Source organism: Equus quagga, chromosome 17 (assembly GCF_021613505.1).
Source record: "Equus quagga isolate Etosha38 chromosome 17, UCLA_HA_Equagga_1.0, whole genome shotgun sequence".
In the NCBI taxonomy this organism is placed as follows: Eukaryota; Metazoa; Chordata; class Mammalia; order Perissodactyla; family Equidae; genus Equus; species Equus quagga.
The window spans coordinates 12117150-12139367 of NC_060283.1; the positions used below are offsets into that span (position 1 = coordinate 12117150).

At 37.5% G+C, this 22218-nt stretch overlaps 1 protein-coding gene across 1 annotated transcript; it reads right to left on the reverse strand.

Annotated features, from left to right (window-relative positions):
• Nucleotides 1–423: 423 nt before the first annotated feature.
• MS4A2 (membrane spanning 4-domains A2) lies at nucleotides 424–9714 on the reverse strand. Its single transcript, XM_046644826.1, has 7 exons — nucleotides 9568–9714; nucleotides 8364–8487; nucleotides 7688–7822; nucleotides 6081–6137; nucleotides 5387–5542; nucleotides 4923–5021; nucleotides 424–4037 (listed from the first exon to the last, which is right to left on the reverse strand). Exons 1-7 carry the CDS (start codon nucleotides 9627–9629, stop codon nucleotides 3939–3941), a joined length of 732 nt encoding a protein of 243 aa, XP_046500782.1. The 5' UTR covers nucleotides 9630–9714; the 3' UTR covers nucleotides 424–3938.
• Nucleotides 9715–22218: the final 12504 nt, after the last annotated feature.

A 22218-nucleotide genomic window follows, 5' to 3' on the forward strand; every position in this document is an offset into this window, starting at 1 on the left:
GACCATGATTACCAAAAGTGCAGAATACAGAAACAGAAAGATCAGTTGGAAATCTTTAGTTGCAAACTGCTAGTTTTCAGATGGAAAATCTGAGGTCCACAAAGGGAAAAGCCTGTCCCAAGTTCATGTAGCACAGCAAATAAATTAGAGTCAGGACTATCTAGTAAAATGTGACTCATGATAACAGTTTCCTTTCAACTTTACCCCACAATTTATTGACAAGTGATAGTTGACGATCATTCTTATAACAGTTTTCTGTCTATGGGGTTATTTATAGATTGTCCCATTTGATATAGCATGGATAAAAAGGAGGACTCCAGGAACTGTTCCTGGTCCTTGGCATCATTGAATTGATGCTTTGATTCTCCATTATCCTTGATCAGTCCCTCACTCTCATATACAAACACAAACACAGACAAGAAATCAAGTTAAAGGATGCCAATTTATTGTGCAAATGCTAGTAATTGAGAATACATCAACAATATCACAAGTACATGAATAATAAATGATAATATACTACAGTATGGGGTAAAGTGGTTATGAATCAAGAAATTAAGGCTGGATGAATAGGTGTGCCTTAGGCAGTCTTCATGGAGAAGATGACCTTTAAGTTGAAATTTTTAGACAACTAATTTGGAGTGACAAATGTGTGAAGAACACGCCAGTTATGTGCTCAGTGTATGCCTGAAATGGGTATGTGATAAAAGGCAGGCAGGGACAGGACAACCATTAGAATGGTCTTGAGACAAAAGTTGTGTTATGGACCTTGGAAATATACAGTCAACTGTGTGGTTAAAATAAGAATTCAGTGGGAGGAAGACTGGTGTAAAGTATTCCACAATTGTAGAGATAGACTGGATCCACTTCTAGAGGTCCTGGTAGGACAGATTGAGGAGTTTGGCTGTGAATATATATGCCATGGAAGTGATGGGATTAATACCTATGGATGATCAAGAATGGAGATACAGCTTAACAAGCTACACAGTGAAAGGCTGCATCTTTATGCTGCTGTCAAATTTTGAGAAACACAATTTTATTTCAGAAAAGAGAAAATAGAAAACCTGAGGACCTGAGGTTAGATAAGCATACTGTCACTTAATTGTCTCTTGTGTGGTTGTGTGATCACCTTTATAGTCTGGAGAAATTAGTATCTACCTGCCAATTTTTCATTTTGGTATTCTAAATACATAAAACATAATTATTTTATTAACAAATTGTGGCTAATCCCCCCAAAGTGATATTTCAGTCCCTTCACAGGTCTCTTCTATTTAGGCTAAAGACATGAAATACTTTTTCCTTTAATAAAACTAAAAACATCAATAGCAACAAAATCAGTTTGCTTGTTGTAATTTTTCTTTGCTATTTTCAATTCACAATCTACTCTCGTATTTCTCACATCACATATACCCCCATCCTCTTCCTCTAAACACCTCTGCAAATGTTTGATTCGTTTGCTCATCTCCATAACCCTGTTTTCAATTTCTCTGCACCTTTTGCATCTGTTCACCAATGCTATATTCTCTGCCCCATCTCCACGCCCTACCTGGAGTTGATTGATCATTGTAGACTTTTCTCTTGCCTAAGCTAGCAGATACTGTCTCAGACGGTTAATCATTCTCTCTTTTTCTAACCTCTCTCTGCTTTGGGCTGTGTTCTGTCTACCATTTCATGATGCACTTTTTTGACTAATTCTTGTGTCTTCTACCCTCAGGGTTTTTTTCCTTCCTTTTTCCTTCTAATTATAGGCATGTGAAGGTTAATTTTGCTTTACTTTTATCTCAAAATAATTCTCTTAGAGTGTTAATCTGCTTCATTTAATAGTGACCTCGCTTATAATGACACCAAATCTCTACCATCAATTTCATCTTTACCAGAACTCCGTGTTGGACGCTATGAGGCCCTCTCCAGCTGCATTTCTTTTCATTCTCCTAAAACTGACCATCTGAAATTAAGCTTAATTTAGGTCTGTCTGTACTCCTCATCTATCAAGCCATATTTCTGACTTCCTATCGTTTCTTTCAACATCACCCACATGGATCGATGATCCTTCCAAACTGTTCTCCTTAGACCTTAAACTCAAACACTTAATGTATTAATCAACCAATTACTTTTTTAACTTTGTCCTTTAATTCAACTAACAAGAAGACCAATTGCTCTTTCTCTCCCTGTTTTAGATATAACCATTTCTCTCTATTCCCACTGACTTCATTTTAGCTCAGATCTTCACAAACTGATTCTTCTTTCATTTCAAATTCCTCATTAAATGATCTTTGCATTTATAGTTTCCATCTCGCCAGATACTGAGTAATTTAATAAAACTTCGTACTGTCCATTCATCAATCTGCAAACATAATTGAACAATATTGTGTTGATGAAGGCACTGGTGATTCGGGCAACATACAGATTTTTATGAGACTTTGTGTCTTCGAAAAAATGTATTATCATTGAGGGGACATAAAATATTTGCAAATGGAAAGTTATATATAGTGTAAGTTGTGTCTGTGAGTATTTAGTTTGAAAAGCTCATCATCTAGAGAAGAGCAATCGCGACTGGAAAATCTTAAAGAGTGAGCTCGGATTTAAGATAGGCATTAAAGAAAGAAGAAATTCAAGCAGGCACAGAAGAGAGGGCAGAACAGTTCAAGCCAGGGAACTGATGGAAGGTGGTCAAGCACAAAGCATATTAAAGAGAAAGTTGAAGTGGGATTAGAGAGTGAGACCTTTAAAGTTAGAATAAAATAGACTAAAATGTATATCATTAGAGATCAGTAAAATTTGCAGATTACTTTTATATACATCTGAATTAAATAATTTATGTAATAATCCCTTTCTTTTTTAGAGCACTTTTAATTTATACTGTGCACGTGTGTGTGTGTGTGTGTGTGTGTGTGTGTATTTTCACAGACATTTAGTGCTGGCAGATAAATTATTCCTAATATCTTAATTTTACAGATGAGGAAACCCAGATTGAGGAAAAGGTTAAAGGATTTGCCACAACTCACTCAATAAGTAAGCAATAGGCCTGGGATTCCATTGCAGACTCTCTGCATTTGATAAGATCAGTGATCCTTCTAAAATACCATGTTGTTTTCTCCATATGATACAATCAAACATAAGCAGGAAGAATCCATTGCTAACCTGATATGGATCCAGCAACGTGTTTAATACAAGCCTGCAAAATCTCTATTCAAGTCTCCATCTAACTCTCCTCCTTACTCTATTCTTAATACACACCAATATGGTCTCCTTATCACCTCCAAACTCACTTCAGAATCATTTCTTTTTCCTTTTCTCCTCTCCCTCTGGCCTGACCTGGTGGTATATCCTCCCTGACTCCTCACCCATCCTCACCCTCACCCATCTACTCCATAAATACACACTGAGCATCCACTATTGTGAAATACTTGGATACATACTGTGAAACAGACAAGTGTGGAAAACTTCAAACACTTAACTGTTCTCAGCATATGTTTTCTGAATTGGACTTTGCCCTCAAGGTGCTCACAGTCTAGTAGGGAGACATATGTCATGCACATCTGTAGCTCTTATGAACTCTAGAAAGGGCTAAGAATCAACTATTATCGAAGTGTTAAAGTTTAACTCAACTCTCAACCAGGCTTCCTCTTATTTTCCCTATTTGCACAGTTATAGGTACACTATAAATTTTACTTATTAAATGTTGACTTCTCAGAAGGGATGGGTGTGAGATAGTGAGAGAAAATAAGGAAAATAAGAGTCTATCATATCTACAAATGGTGGGGAGGGATGTTTAGGTGAATAGAAACAACAAAAACAAAATATTGCCATCTGGAAAATAAATCATAATGTAAAATCAGCAGATTATAGAGAGAATATAAATTTTGCCTGTAGCCCCTTAAACAAAGAGCTTGCTTTCTGGACCCTTTGCTGTGAATCAGAATGTTCTGGGCACAGCATTCTTATGAGTCACTGGGAGAAGATATCTCCCCTCTCTCTTCCAACTCACTGTATATTGGTGAATATATGTTTAATTCTTCATAAAGACGATCTTCTGGAATCTGATGGGGAAAAAATATCATTCAAAATCAACCACCAAGAATTTTCCACCACTAGAAGTCTTGTTCAAGAGGCATATCTCATCTCCTTTTGTCTTTCTGAATCTCTCATACTCTTCCCATGATGCTGTAATTATTCCCTCCATTTCCAACAAACTAAGCCAGATTGACTGGCCAAGTGGGCCCAAGAGAAATGATGTCAGTCAATGGCAAGTTGGTGAGACTACTACGTGTCTGAACTTTGCTATATCTGCTGTCACATATAGCTTTGGAGGAAAGTGATCAAAAAAGGCAGCCAGACTTGAACGCTTCTGGCAAGTGGACAGGTGGAGAGAGCATATTTCATCTGGAATATTTGAGTAAGTATACGTATATCAAGTATTGGTGATTGTTTTTCATACATCAAGGGTGTAATGGATGGGTAAGGTAAGTCAAGTGGAAATGCAGCTGGTAGTCACGAGTTAGGCAGGAAAGAAAATTGAGGCTTCAGAGCAAGTGGGAAGGCAAAAGCCAAGAAAAGAGAGAGAGCAGGAACAAGTACAAGGGAGCTATTCTGGAACAGAAAATAAGCCCAGATATCTGAGTGGTCCCATTACGTGCTACCTGCACATTCATCTCTCATGGTCAACACACTTTGTAGCATTTGTATTTTCTGAAATGATGAAGACGTTACCTTCCTAACCCTCTGTGGTGGGGATATACAGAGACTTGTGCCACTTATGAGCGGAAAATGTGATTTAAAGTATGAGATTTGGAAACCAAAACACTGAAACTTGGAGAAATAATTTTCTGGAAGAAGTGTTCCAGGAAAGCCAGGTGGTATTTTAAGTGACAAAGTTCACATTCTTCAGCTTGTCATTTAGGATCTAGGATCAGGCTTCTACCTACCTTACTTCTTTCGAATATTTCTCCCACTCCGTAGATTGTGAGTGACACAGCACTGCAAAACCCCAGAACGGTGATAAACAGGGTCACTGCCACGATTTCCTGTTGAACAACAACCAAAAAGATAAGTAGAGTCACAAGGTAGGTATCCAAAAGTGTGTTGCCTTCCAGAAGACTCTGTTTTCATCACCCGCGACATGATCAGTCCCTATAAAGTCACACACACACACACATACACATACACACACACACAAAGAAAAACCAGGAAATAGTAACTCAAGGCAGATCACTCCAACCTCACAGAATTCAGTTGGGGGGTGGTGGGGAGAGAAGGGGCAGCCAACATCTCTGGCCATGAACCTACAGAACGTTGCATTATGTGATAGAGATTGCAAAAAGGACTGTGTTCATGAAAAAGGACCCAGATTAGGACCCAGAATCTTAGCCTTCCCACAGGAAATACATACAGTGGAAAAAGAAACGATAAGGCAGAAGTCTTCCTCATAAGTGTCCTGGCAGTTGTAGATGCAAGCCATGCTCGTCTTCAGGTTGATGAGCAGGATGATGATTCCTGTTCCTGCAGCCATGCTGCTGACAGTGTTTGCCCCCAGGCTTCCTTGTAGCTGATGGTACAGAACAACACTCAGACCTGGACCTGCACCTACAAGCTCACTCAACAAAGCTCTCTGCATTTCAGGGCTGGATGCATCCAGTAAACCCTGGATTGGTTCAAAATATAGATTAAAAAGGAAAAATCTTGAAAATATACTCATTGCTCAATAAGCATCTACAATTTTCTTGCCAGGACTGCATTCAGGAAGACCCACATGGATACACACAGTCTCTTCTCAAGCAGTCCCCTTAATTAGAAATGAAGCATTTTATTTGATCATACAACTATACTTAAAAGGACAAGGCCAGTGGGAGGGGTATTTTTTAAACAATTGTCAAGGTAATTACACTTTATTTTTTTTAATGATACAATTGATATTTTAATGGTTATATCTTTAAGGACGATATCCAACACAAAATAGACTGGAAAAAACTATATATCCACCTTCACTCATCATATAGGAGATAATGACATGTCTTCTTCAAGACTCCTAAAATTCAATGTTTATTAACTTCTCAAGGATGGACAAATACAGAATTGCAACTCACCAGATATATTTCACGTTTCTCTTCAGACATAATTGACAAAAATCCGGAAATAAAAAACTGTCCAAAAGGGAGGGGGAGAAAAAGCACAGTGAGTCTCTATCTTTCTCTATGACCCTCTTACCCCCATCCTGCAAATAAGGTAAAGTTTGGGGTTCTCTATAAAGCTACCCATTAATGTTCCCTGTGGGCTTGCTATTTTCTTATTCTTATTTCCTATAGAGTGCTTCTCAAAATTAAATGTGCATACAAATTATGCGAGGGTCTATAACGCAGATTCTTATTCAGTAGGTCCTGGATGGGGCTTAAGATTCTTCATTTACACCAGACCCCCAGGTGATGCTGATGCTGACAGTCCATGGGTCTCTTTTGGAGTCACAATGTCTAGCAGCACCTGGTGCATGACTCTACTATAATACTCCTCTCATTTTACTGTAATTATTTGTTTGTATGAGTATCCTGTGTGTTAGTGTCTGTTCCTTTGGGCAAAAAAAACGTGTTTGTGACATGTGTATATCCAGAGGGTAATAAACATCATATAGACATGCAGTAATTGTGAAAATGTACATCGTGAAAGATTTAGTGAAAACACAAATAGCACAAATTCAAAATGGTTTCAAAGATTCAGATTTATGATGGGTTGAGAGACACTTGGTAAGCTAAGTGTTCGGAACGAAAAGGCTATAGGGAGAAATTTCAGATAAACTATGGCAGAGATTCAAAGAAAGTCCTGAATAAGTGATCTGAGTCCTAAGTATTTAACAGAGTGATATTTTTTAGAGTTAAAATGTATCTTTGTGAATGAAGTGTGGATACAAAAAGCAATATGGATTAATAAAAAATAATTATGCTAAGTCAAGAAAGTTGGACAGTAATGAGAACACACTGTACCATTCCATTTATATAAAACTAGAGAATGCAAACTAATCTGTAGGACAGAAAGCAGATCAGTGATTGCTTGAGGATGGGAAGACAGGCAGTGGAAGGAGGGAGGGATTACCAAAGGACACAAGGAAACCTTTGGAGGTGATGGGTATGTTCATTATATTGATGTCATAATGTTTTCATGTGTGTATATGTGTCAAAACATATCAAATTGTACACTTTAAATAAGTGCAATGTATTCTATGTTAATTATACCACAATAAAGCTATATATCTTTGGGATCTCATCCAGTCATCTAATTTCTAAACTGTACAATGATTAAAAGAGACAATGAGGATGCACCTAACAGAGTTTCTAGGGCCAGTAGAAGTTCATCAAATGCCTTTGACCTTGTTCTCACTTCAGTCATCTCTTTCCCCTCCTTTCACTAAGATAACTTCATTGAACAGTGCTAGTGACAGTGTTGTGGAATTGAATTCTGAAAGCTTAGGTTCTATTTTTGTTAACTAAATATCCCTTTGACAATTCATTTAACTTCTGTTAATCCCAAATTTCTCATCTGATAAAAGCATCCTAACATGTTTAATCTGAAGTACTTTGTGTATATGCACAAACACACACGTATATATAATCTAAATACTGGAGATAAACAGTTAGATCTGATCTGGGTAAGAGAAAATGTATGTGCAATTTTATTTCAGAGACAATTGTAGATGAATACTCACAAATATTGCTCCCCAGAATGGGTAGCCTGCTTCAAATGATGAAAATATGTTTTCCTCAAAGTCTGACTTTGTGAGCATGGAGAAGACAAATGTTCCAAACCAAAGGCATGTCAAACCAATCAGAATTTGTGTTACCTGTCAAAAAATGTATACGTTTTGTGGAATAAGAAGATATTTTCACAAGATGGCATCCATTTCCTTATAATTGAGGCCAAGCATGGGAAATTGCTTTGACGTCTTAGGCAGTCCTGAGAAAGGATCCAAATGTGATATTTTCCAGTATCCTCTGACTCTTCTAAGAATTGATACAGGCATGATCTAATGCGGGATTGGCAAATATATTTCTCATGTGCCTTTATTTACATAGTTCATGATGGACATCAATAATTGTTCTCTCCATCTACGTGAAGATAAAGATTATAAATCCTTCACTACAAGATATTACATTAATCCAGCACCAACTGACCAGTGTTGGCAACTCCCATGTGTCATTCTTATCCTAGCCTTCATGAGGAAATGCTTCGCTCTACCCAACAGGGCCCAGTGAATGTCAACTCTTCCTCTACCAGGTTTTTCTACTCTTCATGAATCCAAGTGGGGAAACTGTTGATGCCACCAAATACTCTTTCCTAGAGCCAGTCCTTACTCTAGTTGAGGTTGCAGGAGGCTCACTCACCCCCAGGAATTCCAGCTCCTTCCTCAAAAATGTCAGCCATGTAGGGCGTGGTTGGATTTGGGCACCCTTCCGCAGTAAAGTGGTATCATGGAGAGAGACTTCTGCAAGTTCAATTTCAGACACTCTGAAATTTAAACAGAAATTCAGTGATGAAAAAATTCTTTAATTCCCTGTGCAAAGTTCTCAACTGACAGAAAGGAGACTTTGGATTGTTTATTTTTTCAAAACAATCCTGGAATTAAAATCTTCATTGTAACATATAAGAAACTCTGAGACTCAGAGGGTCCAAGTTAGTGGTCGAGATTACTATCTAAACAATGATTAGATGGAACAAAATGAAACAAAAACCATGCCAAGTCTTTTTTATTCTTAATCCAGGGTTACTACCAAGTTGTTTCCCATTAATCTATGTGGATAAGTAAAACTGAAAGCAATCAAATAAACGCATTTATCTATGCATCTCTCAATCTTTTTAACATAGAGATGTATCTGAATATATTTTATCAATGACACACCCAATTTCATGTGCACAAAAGAATGGCTTTGAAAGGTTAGTTGAATCTCTATTCCTATTTTCATGCTCAGAGGAGGCTAACTAGAAATACTGTCCCTTCCCAGGCTTTGGAATATACTTAATATTTTGCAATGATATTCAATCTGATATTGATCTTCAAAGCTCTGTCTCTGGCCTATCCTAAAATCATTAAAAGGAAAGTTTTAACATGTGTTCATCTTTGCTATTCAAAGGAAAACTAAATTATGTACCTCTACCAGCCTTGAGTCCAAGGACACTTCTCCTCTAAACAACAGAGCAGAATCCCACAGCTTGGGATTCACAAAGACTAACCAAGAAGGAGCCCAAGGTTATTTTGAAAAGCTTCTGTCCCTTAACACACATCAGACACAGAAGCAAGAGATCTATATTGACCGTACAAACTCCCTTACCTCATACCAGAAGATGAGCCTCTACTGTGAGAAAACTTAAGTCATTCCCAGTTCACAAGCTGAGTGAAAACCTACCTCCCCATCAACTAGAGAGAACTACTGGAAAAGTATAACAAATAGGTTCTTTATACTCAATATGTTATTTAAACTACATGGGTCCATGCCCAAGTCCATGAATTGGAATTTCACCAGCACTTCAACTATCTCTGTCCCACTAAGTGACTGGGAATAGAAAAGAATAATAATGATCTGTACCTACCTGGAGGGCCCTTGTGGGTTTGGGAGAATGAGTTCTGCTCTGGCCCTATTTTCTGGGTCCATTTTTTCATTAACTGATCTATCCACTGGTGAAGAATCTTGTTACAATGAGCCTTGGTGGGTTTCCTCTCACAGTGTGCTCCAGATGGGCAGTTACAATAGGTTGACTCATGACATTGATGACTATCTTCATACTTAAGACGTTGGTTCAGATAGATAAGTTTCCTGACTGGTTAAGATCAGCAGGGTTTTTCTTGTTATAGTGAAGAGTAAAATTCAGTAAGCTACTAAATAGGGACTAGTAAGAAGTGAGGAAATTTGAGACTCCTGGAGAACAATTCTGCCTGAGACCAGCAGAATTTAGAGAAACTAAAAATGAGATAGTTTAGTAGAGACTGAGAAGATGAGAAAGAACTGCAAAACAGAAAAAGATGTTATCTTCTGGGGATTTCTCTACTTGTGTCCCACTTAAGCCACTTATATGCCAGAAATTCTCCAACTGTACATTTGAAAAGCCTGTCTTCCCTGTTTAAGGCATATTTGGCTTCACACGTAATCTAGGGCTGAAGTACTGTTTGCAAGTATGAGTGTGTCTAAGTCTCTAAATCTCTGGATTTGTCTCTGACTTCAATATTTATTGTCTCTCTCTGTCTTCTGGTCTTTTGGACTGTATTTATATGGCTCTCTGCAGCAGATGGTCTCAGAAACTGGACAGCCAGAATTCTAACTGCTATGAACCATTCCTGATAGAGTGTGAAAGCTAAGAAGTTTTCACACTAAACACTCCATTGTCTGCTAAACCATTAGATTGACTCTCTGCTGCTTTGATTTTTGTAATGGCAAGGATGGGACAATGGAGACATGGAGGAGCATGAACTTGATGACAAATCCTATGAGTAGATCTAAGCAGCATTGGACTAAGCAGTATGCCCAAATTAGCTTTGGAGCTAAGCTGATATGATCAAAAAGCATAACTAGCTAGACCATAGCAAAATGAATATACAGGTGAGATTCATGGGTTTGGATCTCTTTTATTTCAGTTTAATTATAGACATAACCTTGAACGACTCTTCAGTCAACTGTAAGATACCACAAACCGTACCTCTAATCACCTGTATTGTCTCTCTGGGATGTGATAAAACTTCTTGTTCTCTGGGAAGCTAAGACATTTGTGTGAACAGAGGACATTGAAAGATATATTAGCATACCTTGTGTAACAAAAATTTATTAACCTACATGCCATCTTCCCACTGTGTCTCCAGGAATTGGTGGACCTCACCAACATGTTATTGAAATTAAGAAATAAACTTCATTCATCCAAAAAGGACTTAATGCTCCATGTCAAGCACTGCTCTTGTCACTGAGCACACAGAGATGAACACCGTGGTCCCAGCCCTTGTCCAGCTCACAGTCTAGCAGACTAGAACAAAGATAAATGATAGAATATTACCAATACGTCATAAGCTGTAGGAACACACAGGAGCATAGAACAATTCTACCTGATAAGGGGCATGTTAGAATTGAAGAAAGAGATTTTCAGAGAAAACAACATTTGAGCCAGCACTTAAAATCATAGCCTCATTTGCTTGCCTCTCCCTTAGTGAAATTACATCACATCTGCTAGGAATGGGCCTGAAGAAATGACTGTTTATGGTGTTGTCTGGGAGTATATACTAGTTTATTGCGTGTGTAGCAAATAATTACAAGTTAGACTTGCAATTTAGACAGGAAAGATGGTCTTTGCTATTTGGACCTTATGCTATTTTGTGAGAATTTTCAACAGAACCTTGCAAAATGCAAATCAGAAACTGAGACATATCTTTTGACCTCCAAATTGTTTCATATTCCAATCTTCACCAGCTTCTCCATACCCCCTTCTGATTTGCTTGTCATCTTCAGTGCCCCCACTTTGGGTCCTTACAGCCTCGTTCTCTCATCTTTCACGTTAGTGAACACTGAAACATACGACAAAATGACTTTTTTTTCCTGGTGGGGGCAAAATTATCAAGATGAGTTTTAATCATGCCTCTGCCTGAAAGGAAGAGATAATAGAGCTAACATTTCTTCCCCAGCACATGTGTTTCCTCCTTCTTGCAACGTATTTGCACAGTTTTCATCCACTCACCATCTGGCTTCCTCTTTGACAAGCAATTTTCTTCTTTCAGTTACAGCCTAGATTTATGTCCCTAGACTCAAAAGAAATTTGCTTTCAAATGCCAGCTGAACAATTATTTTCTCAAACTGAATGCTCAATTTACTTAAAATAAATGTAACCATCGGCCCGTTTAGAGCCAACTCGAACAGACCTCCATCTCTTATCAACACAGTGATTAAGGATTGTCTTTCAGAAAAACTGCAAAGTCACACAGCCAACGCATGCGCAAAAGACGAAATTGTGACCTCAAACGATCTCGGAATCTAAGATCTTCCTTCCCACAGAACGCAAGGACTAAGACACGACCAGATCTTAAAGCTGGATTCTTATCAGAAGCGAGGGGTAGCCTCGTTCAGGAAGATCCAGTGTTAAAATTCTTTCCTCATCTCATGCAAAAAATGTTTAGAACCCTACTATAAATGTTTAGAACCTCATCATAAATGTTTGAAACTTGACCATAAATGTCTGAAACCCACCAGTTAAAACCTGTCCCACCAGTGTTTCCATGTGCCAACCTGTTCTCCCTAACCTCTTAAATTTTGTCCCAAATCCTGAATTGGAGAGACAGATCTGAGAGCACACTACCCCACGCCCCCACCTCCCTGCAGATCAATCTCACAGAATAAAAGCTGATTCCCCCTCAAAGGCCGATGCCATAATTAATTGGCTTGTTTAAGCGCATCAGGCAGAGAGCCCCAATTTTGAGTAGCGATATAAAGATGCACAAATTTCCATGTTACAAATTGAAGGTTGCCATTGATGCTGGCCCTGGTATCAGTTCCCCTACATTAAACCCAGCATATATGGGGTTAAAACCAAAGCACTCTTTCCCTGCTTACTCTTGGCTCCCTGGCTCCGGAATCCACTATCGCCATGGAGACAAACACAGCCAAGGACAGCCACCTGGGTTCCTTATCATCTCCTCCTCCTTCCTGCAGACAGCCTCCCCAGGCTGAACACAGGCTGGTGGGAAAGCTCCAACCAGCCAGGCCACTGACTCCTCCCACCATCTACAAGTAGCCACATTCTTCACAAACCTTTAAAACCCCTTGCCTCCCCTCTTTTGGGGAGACAGAGGAAACAAGACAAATTTGAGGGCTCACTCTCGTCTCCCAGATGGTGTCACCCAAAATAAAAACCCTTTTCTTGCCATAAGGCTGGTGTTCCAGTTTTTATTTGGCCCCTCTTGTGTGGTGGGTAAGAAACTATGTTTGTAGGTGTTAAAACCATCTCTTAGAGGATATTTTCTGAGATTCCCAAAAGAATCATAGTCTCTCGCTCTCTCATTTCTACAGCCCAGAGCCATCATGAGTTCAATAACTATGGTTAAGAGGCCAAGAGAGGCTGAGACTGGCATGAAGTTCCAGTGTCCCATGGGAAATTTGGTTGCAAAAACAAGAAAATATTGTTTACAGAACAAGATGGGCAGTTCTAAAAGGGCTAGAACCGAGTGCAAACTTAAGAAAACCTTTGTCTTTTCATTTACATGACTTCAGAAATGCAAAGAGAAAGAATTATACAGATTACCTTAGTGCTTAAAATCTCTGAATCCTTTCTGAAATTGGGGTTTATTTACTATTGCAGCCTCTGGGCCACTTAAACTGCCAAAGTCCAGCACGTGTTAATTCTTTATCTGCTCATACTCCTTCTACCTTCCAAAATGACATTTTTCACAGAGAAAATTATGTGTGTGTAATAGACTTGTTCTCTTGTGGCCAAGAACATCTGCTCAGTGGGGAAAATTATGAGACACCTAGAATCATAGGCAAGATGCAGACATTAGTTGTTCTGTTCATATTATGGATGAGGAGCATGATAGCTTTGTTAAACCCATGCTTCCTTTTCCCCATCCTTCTAATATAATTATGTCTGAGTGTTTGGTCAAATTCATTCTTACCATCTTCAGTAGTATTCCAAAACTTTTAATAATTTCTTATTCTTTATTAGCTTATTTTTGAAAACACAATTTTGTCTTCCAATATCTTACAGGTGTTGTAGAAATTGCCTATCATTCCTCTTTTCCACATTGCTAACCCTGGAGAATGATGTATCACATATTTTTTTTCCTGGAGTCACTTGTGTCACCTCTCGTGTCTGCCACAAAGCTATTGTCCTAGGACTTCCCATTGCCTCGTCTTATATTAGATTCCCAATTTCCCTGATCCCACTTTTTCCTGTGTCTTAGGGTACTATTGCATGTGTCTGGGAGGGAGGAAATCCTCCCTTCTACCCTTCCTGTGTTTTTATGGCTGGACTAATAATAAAATTGACACAAGACCAGATTAACATGAGAAAAACCCAATATAATTACGTGCACATGGGAGAATCATAAAAATGATGCCCAAAGAGTGAACAATGCAGGTGGTATATTTCTGTTACAAGAAGAAACAGTAAATTTGTGAGGAATGACAAGACAAAGAAACTTAGGTTTGAGGTACATAACTAGTGAGGCATTTAAGCAGAGTTTAGGCTTAAGGTAGTAAATTAGCAAGGTTTGTTGATGCAGGCTTCTCAGCCCTGAATCCCCTCGCTCTGGTGATAAGGATGCAAGAAGAGCACTTTTCATGTGGGAGATGTATTACCTGCTTTCAGGAAGAACAGAGACAGGAAGGTCAGAATGCCCTTTTTGCTTCTCAAGTAAATTTAACTCAAAATAATCAGTATGCCATTGTGGGGTATTTTGAGTGACCTGCCCTCGGCCCCAACAATGTTGGTAGAACATATTCTCCAGTCACATGCTGAGACAGGGACCCGGGAGATATAGTTTTTGAGAATTTGCTGGTCTGAACGTTTCCTTTTTACACCTCCATACTTAATTGAATTCTAGAGAGGTATGGAGTTTGAACTGGAGAATATTTTTCACTCAGAATCATTCACTCCATTTCCTTCTAGCATCCAAAGTTCATTTTGGGAATTCCAATGTAATTTTTAATTCTAAATATTTGTATGCGTCATGTATTTTCCCTCTGGAAACTTTTATGATTCCTTTTAATCCTTAGAGATAAGAAATGCATGGTGTTAAAACAATGTAAATCTTTTTTTTTTTTTTTAAGATTGGTACCTGAGCTAATATCTATTGCCAGTCATCCTTTTTTCTTCTTCTTCTCCCCAAAGTCCCCTAGTACATAGTTGTGTATTCTGGTTGTAGGTCCATATGGTTGTGAAACAATGTAAATCTTACGCATTACTTTTACTGGACAGTCAGTAGCCACTTTCAAACTAGAGACTCATACTTAGTTCTAAAAGATTTTCCATGTATTCTTTTCTTGATAATTTCCTCACAAAAATTTTGCTTCTTCTATCTTTGTGGAACTCTTATTAGGGAGATGGCAGATGTGCAAAATTTGTCCTTATTTTTTATGTCCTTCTCATATGCAGAATACACTTATTCCATCCCAGTAGCCTAACTCGTTCCAGCATCAACTCAAAAATCTCAAGTCCAAAATCTCAACTAAATATCATCTCAATCAGATATGGGTGAGAAGATTCATCCTGGGGCAAATGTTTTTATAGATGACTCAAATTCTTCTTTAATCAGTATCAAGCTTTTACAATTAACATAACCCCTTTTTTGGTTGGGCTTTATTTTAAGCATTTGACTTAATGAATTATCATTCAATGAAAATAGGGACAAAATAATTCTACAGCTTATAATTTTGAAATTTTTAACATGATGACAAGCACATGGTAGGAACTCAGTATTTACTGAATGAATGAATGAATAGATCAATCAGTCAATCAATAGCTTCTCCAGCATCCCCAACTTGCTGGTAAGCTTGGAGAAAAGAACACTGGACACACTCCACAAACATCAGTGGCTTACAGGTTGTAGCTGCAAGGTCTTCTCTTATTGTTAATTCATCAGAGATAATAAATACTCATAGAGACTTTTCAATAGGATTTTTTTTGGAAAGTTTCACCAGGAACTTTCAAAAGGCAATAAAAATATTCATATTTTTAAAATACCAAGACATCATTCTCTGTCTCTCCCACTGCCCTTAAGCATTCCAATTATTCCCTTCAACATTCCCTAATTTTCTTTTCACCTCTATTGTGGTTTTGTTTTTGTTTTTTTGGTGAGGAAGATTTGCCCTGAGCCAACACCCATTGCCAATCTTCCTCCTTTTTTGCTTGAGGAAGATTAGCCCTGAGCTAACTTCTGTGGCAATATTCCTCTATTTTTTTGTATGTGGGATGCCTCCACAGCATGGCTGATGAGCTGAGTATGTCCACACCTAGGATCTGACCAGTGAACCCAGGCCACCAAAGTGGAACGCTGGAACTTTAACCACTCAGCCACAGGGCTGGCCCCATCACCTCTGTTGTTTTTTATGGCTCACATTTCTGTCACAATCAGATCACAAGTAATGTATTTTTTTCTTTTTTCTTTCTGAGATATTCTAAAATATCCCCTCCCTGAGGAATGTCAAGACATCTATCTTAGGATTCCAATTATTCTAAGCCATGCTATCCACTCTTCCCCCGGCCCAGCCTGCCCAAAATAAACCTGAAGGTCTTTGTGAGACCCAGGGGAGAAAAGATGAGTAGAGACACTTTGCAACCTATAAAATGATCATTTTAAAAATTTGAGTTTTATTGTATCCAGACCTGAATTGAATATGAGCCAATATATTACTAGCTGTGTGGTTATGGGTAAATTTCTTTCTTTCTCTAATTTTCACTTTAAAATAGGCGTAATAACACCTACTTGTAAGGGTTGTTATGATTAAATGAGAGAATAAATGTAAAGTAGCACAGAGTAAAACCTAATGGCTTCGAAGTCAATCTTAATTTCTCCCTCCAACCACTCTCTCTTTTATTAAATCATAACGATGTTCTGAGGGTCAAATTAAAGTGGATAATAAATACAATGTGCCTAACAAAGAACTGAGACATAGTATATATTCAACAAATGTTATTATCCTTTCCTTGTGAACTTAGGTTTTATTATTATTAGGTTTTATCTATCATTTATGTAAAGCTTGCCACTTTCACTATGCCACACTGCTTCTATAAAGTGACAAAAAGGAATGCCATGTCACAGGGATTCTAAACAAAAGATCGTGTGATTTATATCACAAAAATAGTGAAGGAGAGAATGTAGCTTCCTCTAAGAAAACAATTCCCCTGTGTCTTTTTTTCCCTCAAAAAAGAATAAATCAAACAGGATATCTGTGGAACCCAGGATGAAATGCAGACTGTGAAAAAAGATTAAACTGTATTACAAACGCATGAAAACTCACAGCAATAGGTGGGGGTTAAAAGGAGCTGACCTAAGTAACTGAACAGCAACTTTTGCATACCTTAAGGCTAAAGATATAAAGAACTATACATAAATGCTGTACTGTAGTTGGTAAATTTATTTCTTACAAGAATACTGGTTAGCAATTCTGAAACAACTTCATAAATACACTAAGGTTCAACAAACCAGTAAATATATTTGGGATAATTGTTGCCAGATTTCTTACATTCAAGAGACAGTTTACAAATTAGCAAGGTGGTGGGTGGAAGCGGGGTGGGGACAGAGGCCGGAATGAACTCTGTGGGGCAGGATTTGAGTAGAATATATCAGAATAAACTCATGTATCTTTTAATATATGTACAGATAATAGATACAGCAATAAATACAACCGTGTGTACACTTAGGTTAATGTATATGCATGTGTTTCTTAGCCTCGTCCATTGAGATTGACAAAAAGCAGTGACACCCAGTCAGAATAAGTGCACCTAGCTCCCAGGTCAGACTTTTAAAATATAATTCTCCAAAAAAGGAACCAGGGCTCCCTGTAGAATGGAAATTCTAGGTCTGCAACAGGTTAATGAGCCTGGAGTATCTTGTAGTTCTAGAAAACGAGAAAGTGCTAAAAAGGGGAGGGAGAGTTGGGAGCATGTCAAAATTACAGGAGCCAACCCAGCTTCCAGTGGCCAAAGCTAGAACAATTTGAGGGACAAAATAAATATTGATTATTTATTATTAACAAAATAACACAGGTAATATAAACATCCATGAGTCCATACTGATAGAAATAAATTATTTAATAAATTAATAAATGAGAGAGAAGGGACAAATCTTCTTTACAGAAGAATTCAAATAATAAAGAAAGAAGAAATGAGGGAAATAGAAAATCACGTTTTGAACATCACAGTAGTAATTGCTGCAGGCAGAATCCACACGTGAATGCTAAAATTCGTGGGTGGAACTTAAAGGAGAAATTGGGTATCTGTATAGCCACAAAATATCTTCTCTAAAATATTTATTACTGTGGTGGTTTTAACGATGTCCACATTTGTTTTGATATTCTTCTGTCCAGGAGGTGGCGCTCCTTTCTCCTCCCATGGAATATAGACTGGATTTATTAACTCACTTCTAATGAATAGTGGATGGAAAAGAAAAAATAGTAACTTTACAGTGGAGACACCATCCTAATCAAGTAATCATGATTAATATCACCAATGATGTCATCTTGATATCAGGAGCGGACTGGGTGTTCCAGTACCATGTGATGAGAAGAGCACTTTACCTATGTGGAATTCTTCCAAAAACTCTATAAATCTAGTCTAGCTGTGGGGTAATAAGAAACAGACCAAAACTAAGGGGACAGTCTATAAAACATCTGACAATGCTTGTCAAAAATGTCAAAGTCACGGAAAACAAGGAGAGTCTGAGAACCTGTCACAGATCAGAAGAAACTGAGGAAATATGGCAACTGCAGTTTGGTACCCTGGACTGGATGTTGGCACAGGAAAGGGACATTATTGGAAAAATTGGTGAGCCTTTGATGAAGTCAATGGTTTAGTTAATAGTGTCACACGAATGACAATTCCATAGTTTTGATAATGTACCAAGTTAAGATGTTAGTATTAGGGGAAGCTGGATAAAGAGTATATGGGAAAGTTGTACTGTCTTTACAACTCTTCTGCAAATCTAAAAATATTGCAAAATAAACAAAAATTAATGGGAAGTAAAAAATTATGTTCAACATCAGTCTTTGTTCTTTAACTTTTTCGTTGACATCTATAATAACTCCATACACTCTCTTTCTGTCTCTCTCACACACACACACACAGACACACACACACACACTCAAGCACAAACAACATATAAAGGAGAAACAGTAAATGTTTTTCCTCTTTCAAAGTTATATAAGTTTTCCACGGCACTTCAATGAGACCAAAAATATATAAGGATACATATCAATCTTTTAAAAAGAAAGAAAATTGTCTTCATCTCTACATGTAAATATAACAAAAAATGAGCAAGATCTTGAAAGGAAAAAATTATATAATTAAAGAGACTAAATAAGACCTACAATGAGAACATATTAATGATACCATTTAATATTATAAATTATAAAAATAAGATGTCAATTGGTACCGAATTGATCTATGATTTTAAGTGAAAATTGCAAAGTATTTTTAGAACTTTAATAAATGATTTTAAAAATTCATGTAGAATTATGAATATCCAAGTATAGCCAAGAAAATGACAAAAAATAATCACATGCAGAAATTTGTCCTCAGTGATAATAAGAACAATTATATTATGCACATGAAATAATGTGGTCTTTTCACAACAACAAAAAAAGTGTCCCTGGAATAGGAAGGACCTAAATAGATGAAAGCATTTATGTGAACTTGAATACTGTAAATGATGGAATATTCAATGAAAAGTTCTGGAATTATTAGCTTTCTAGGATGATGATGATGATGATGATGATGGTGATGATGATAATGATAATGTCACTCTATAGGAAAAGTAAATTAGAGATATAGATATATTAAAGCTCATAATATATAAAGAAAAACTTTAATAAGAAAAGCTATAATAATGTCTCCATGGCCTTGAGGCAAGGAAAGTTTTCTTGCACAAAATACAAAATGCATAAGTCATGATGAAAAGTGAATAAATAGGACTACAACAACAGTATGGGGTGGAGGCATAACAAGAGTTAACCAAAAAAATAAAAATAAAAATAAAATCGGAATGGAAGAAGACATTTGCAACAAATGTTGTTTAAATAAGAAAAATAAAATATTTGTGTTCATGAGACTTCCAATTCCAGATATAGGTTAAATTTCAGGTGTGGTTAGATTAGAGTTTGATTTCTGTTTTCTGAAATTCTCTTGGCTTGCCTTCAGCTTAATACTGAGGCTGGTTTTTGTCACGGTTGATCATAGCTACTAGTTCTAGTTGGATCTCAATTCACATATATGATGAAAGGGAAAGTCGTATTCCACATTTGTCAAAAAAGCCTCCAACTTCATGATGGTGGATCCACAACTGAGTCAAACCCTGGTCCAGGGAAATTTCATGGGCCAACACAATAAGGAATGAAATTGTTCTGATGGATTTAGATCTGTCGTGGTGTAACTCTGGAGCACGGGATGAGGTTAACTCCACCAAGATCTCAAGGTTGCCATCAATCTGGGATAGCCCAAATAGATGCTGGAAAGGCAATCACACTGGTCGCTGTTCACTATAGGTTGTCAATATGTTTTGATCATAATTTGTTAGCAAATATCTTTGGGAAAATACAAAGAAACAATTTATTTATAACATAATAGGAGAGAAGTTGAATTAATGAAAAATGATACAAATGTTACTATAAATACCTTTCCTTCCATTGAAGTCTACATATATCCATTGTTTGCTTGGTTTACTGTATTAGACTCCTGACAAAACTTCTCTTTACTGACTCCTTCCAATACACTCTACATTGCAACCACAATGATATTTCTAAATTTCAGGTAAGTATATGGCCTGTCCACACTTATCTAATGGTGTGTTGGTAAATATTTAAACTGGCTTTCCAGGACTGGATGGTAGGGTTGGGGTGAGAATATGATTGGTGGTTTTGCCATTCTCTGTAGTATAAATACTCCCACCACAGCCAATTTCAAGCTACCAAAATTATGCTGATTTGTCCTTCCTGAAAACCTAAAATCAGCTCTCAGATGTCAAGATAAGCCAGTTCAACAGCACTGCATAAATTTTCAGTTGCTTCTTAAGACTTGCAGAGTTGCCCTGTCTCATAATCTCCTGTGATGTCTCCACTTCTTCTCTCTCCAAACTTGTATCTTGCCACCTGCCCCTCACACACCAAAGTTAGACACACTAAACACTTGTTGGTTCCCAGAATATCCCAAATTCCGCCTATCTTAGAAGCTTTTGCACCCATCCCTCTTCTTTCTATTGCCCTTCATCATTCTAACTTTAAGTTCTCAGTTTAGAAGAAGAGTCTTTTGAAAAATTGTCACTGACATTAGTTACAAACTCTTCCCATGTGCTTCCCAAGATGGCTATACTCTTCCTATCACAGCTCTATGGCTTCATGTCGGAATTGTGTTTCTGTGAGTCTATATCTCCCACTGTGGGCACCTGGAGAGCAGAGGCTATACGTCGTCCTCTATTGTATGCCAAACTCCTAGAACAGCACATGGCACATGGTAGGCACTCCCTGAATGATTGTTGAATGGATTACAAAAACAAATAAATTACATATATATATAACAAAGAAATAGACTTTATACATTCTGAAGAACAGAAGTAAGAATTAGTAGAGAAGAGTGTGGAAAAATCTTTACACCTATGGTAAACAAGGAGCTAAGAGTAACTTATGAGTATGAACTTAGACATTGTGGATGACCCAGTTCAGTATTAAGGGAGAGAAATTAATTTATAGATCAGAAATATAAGTACTTCAGCAGTATATTTATAAATCAGGAACCAGATACAGCAGAAGGAGATTTAACATCAAATTGCCACTGTGAAAAGATGGCCACAGATGTCACTGGAGGCTATAGGAGGAGGCACAGTGAAGCATGAGGGTTTCTGCCATCTCTCCTGCACATCTGGCCACAATCCCACCTCAGCCTTAACAGCACAAGGCCGACAATAACAGCAACATCATTATCAAGTAGTTGTGGTGCTATTCCACATTGGCTTTATTTTATTTAACCCTCATAATAACTGATGAGGTTGTTGATATTATTATGCCTATTTTAAAGATGAGGAAAAATATGTCAGAGAGATTAAGTAACTTGCTCTAGTTCACACAGCTAATAAGTGACAGTATCAGAATTTGAACCCAGATCTGTAAGATTCTGAAGCCCTTATTCTTTACTTCTCTATATTACAGTTTCTCATTCTCCTTTGAAGAACAAATATTGATCTATCTCAGGTCAAGTCTTCCTCAGCAAAAAAAAAAAAAAAAAAAAGGTGGAGTAGGTGGGTAAGAAGAAAGAGAACTAATTCCTGGGAACAACTTTGGAGTGGTGATCATAGAAGTTACAAAACAAGGAATGCCTAAAGAAGCATATTTATTCTTCCATCCCCAGGATACACTAATATGATTTATAGTTAGGACAGAAAAGACTGAGTCAAATGTCTGAGTTTCTCTTGATTGGTGCCCTGATAGCAGGCATGTTTTACAGGCTTATATTTTCTTTAGTTCTTGGATGGAGCTCTGACTCATTGGGAGATTAAAGGATCAACTT

Bases quoted from the DNA above. Each gene is read 5' to 3' on its own strand.
- MS4A2 (XM_046644826.1), bottom strand. From the start codon at position 9,629: ATGGACCCAGAAAATAGGGCCAGAGCAGAACTCATTCTCCCAAACCCA. The intron at 7,823-8,363 runs GTGAGTGAGCCT...ATTTTTTGACAG, and splicing joins AGGAGCTGGAATTCCTGGGG to GTAACACAAATTCTGATTGG. The intron at 4,038-4,922 runs GTAGGTAGAAGC...TTTCCCCATCAG, and splicing joins AAATATTCGAAAGAAGTAAG to ATTCCAGAAGATCGTCTTTA.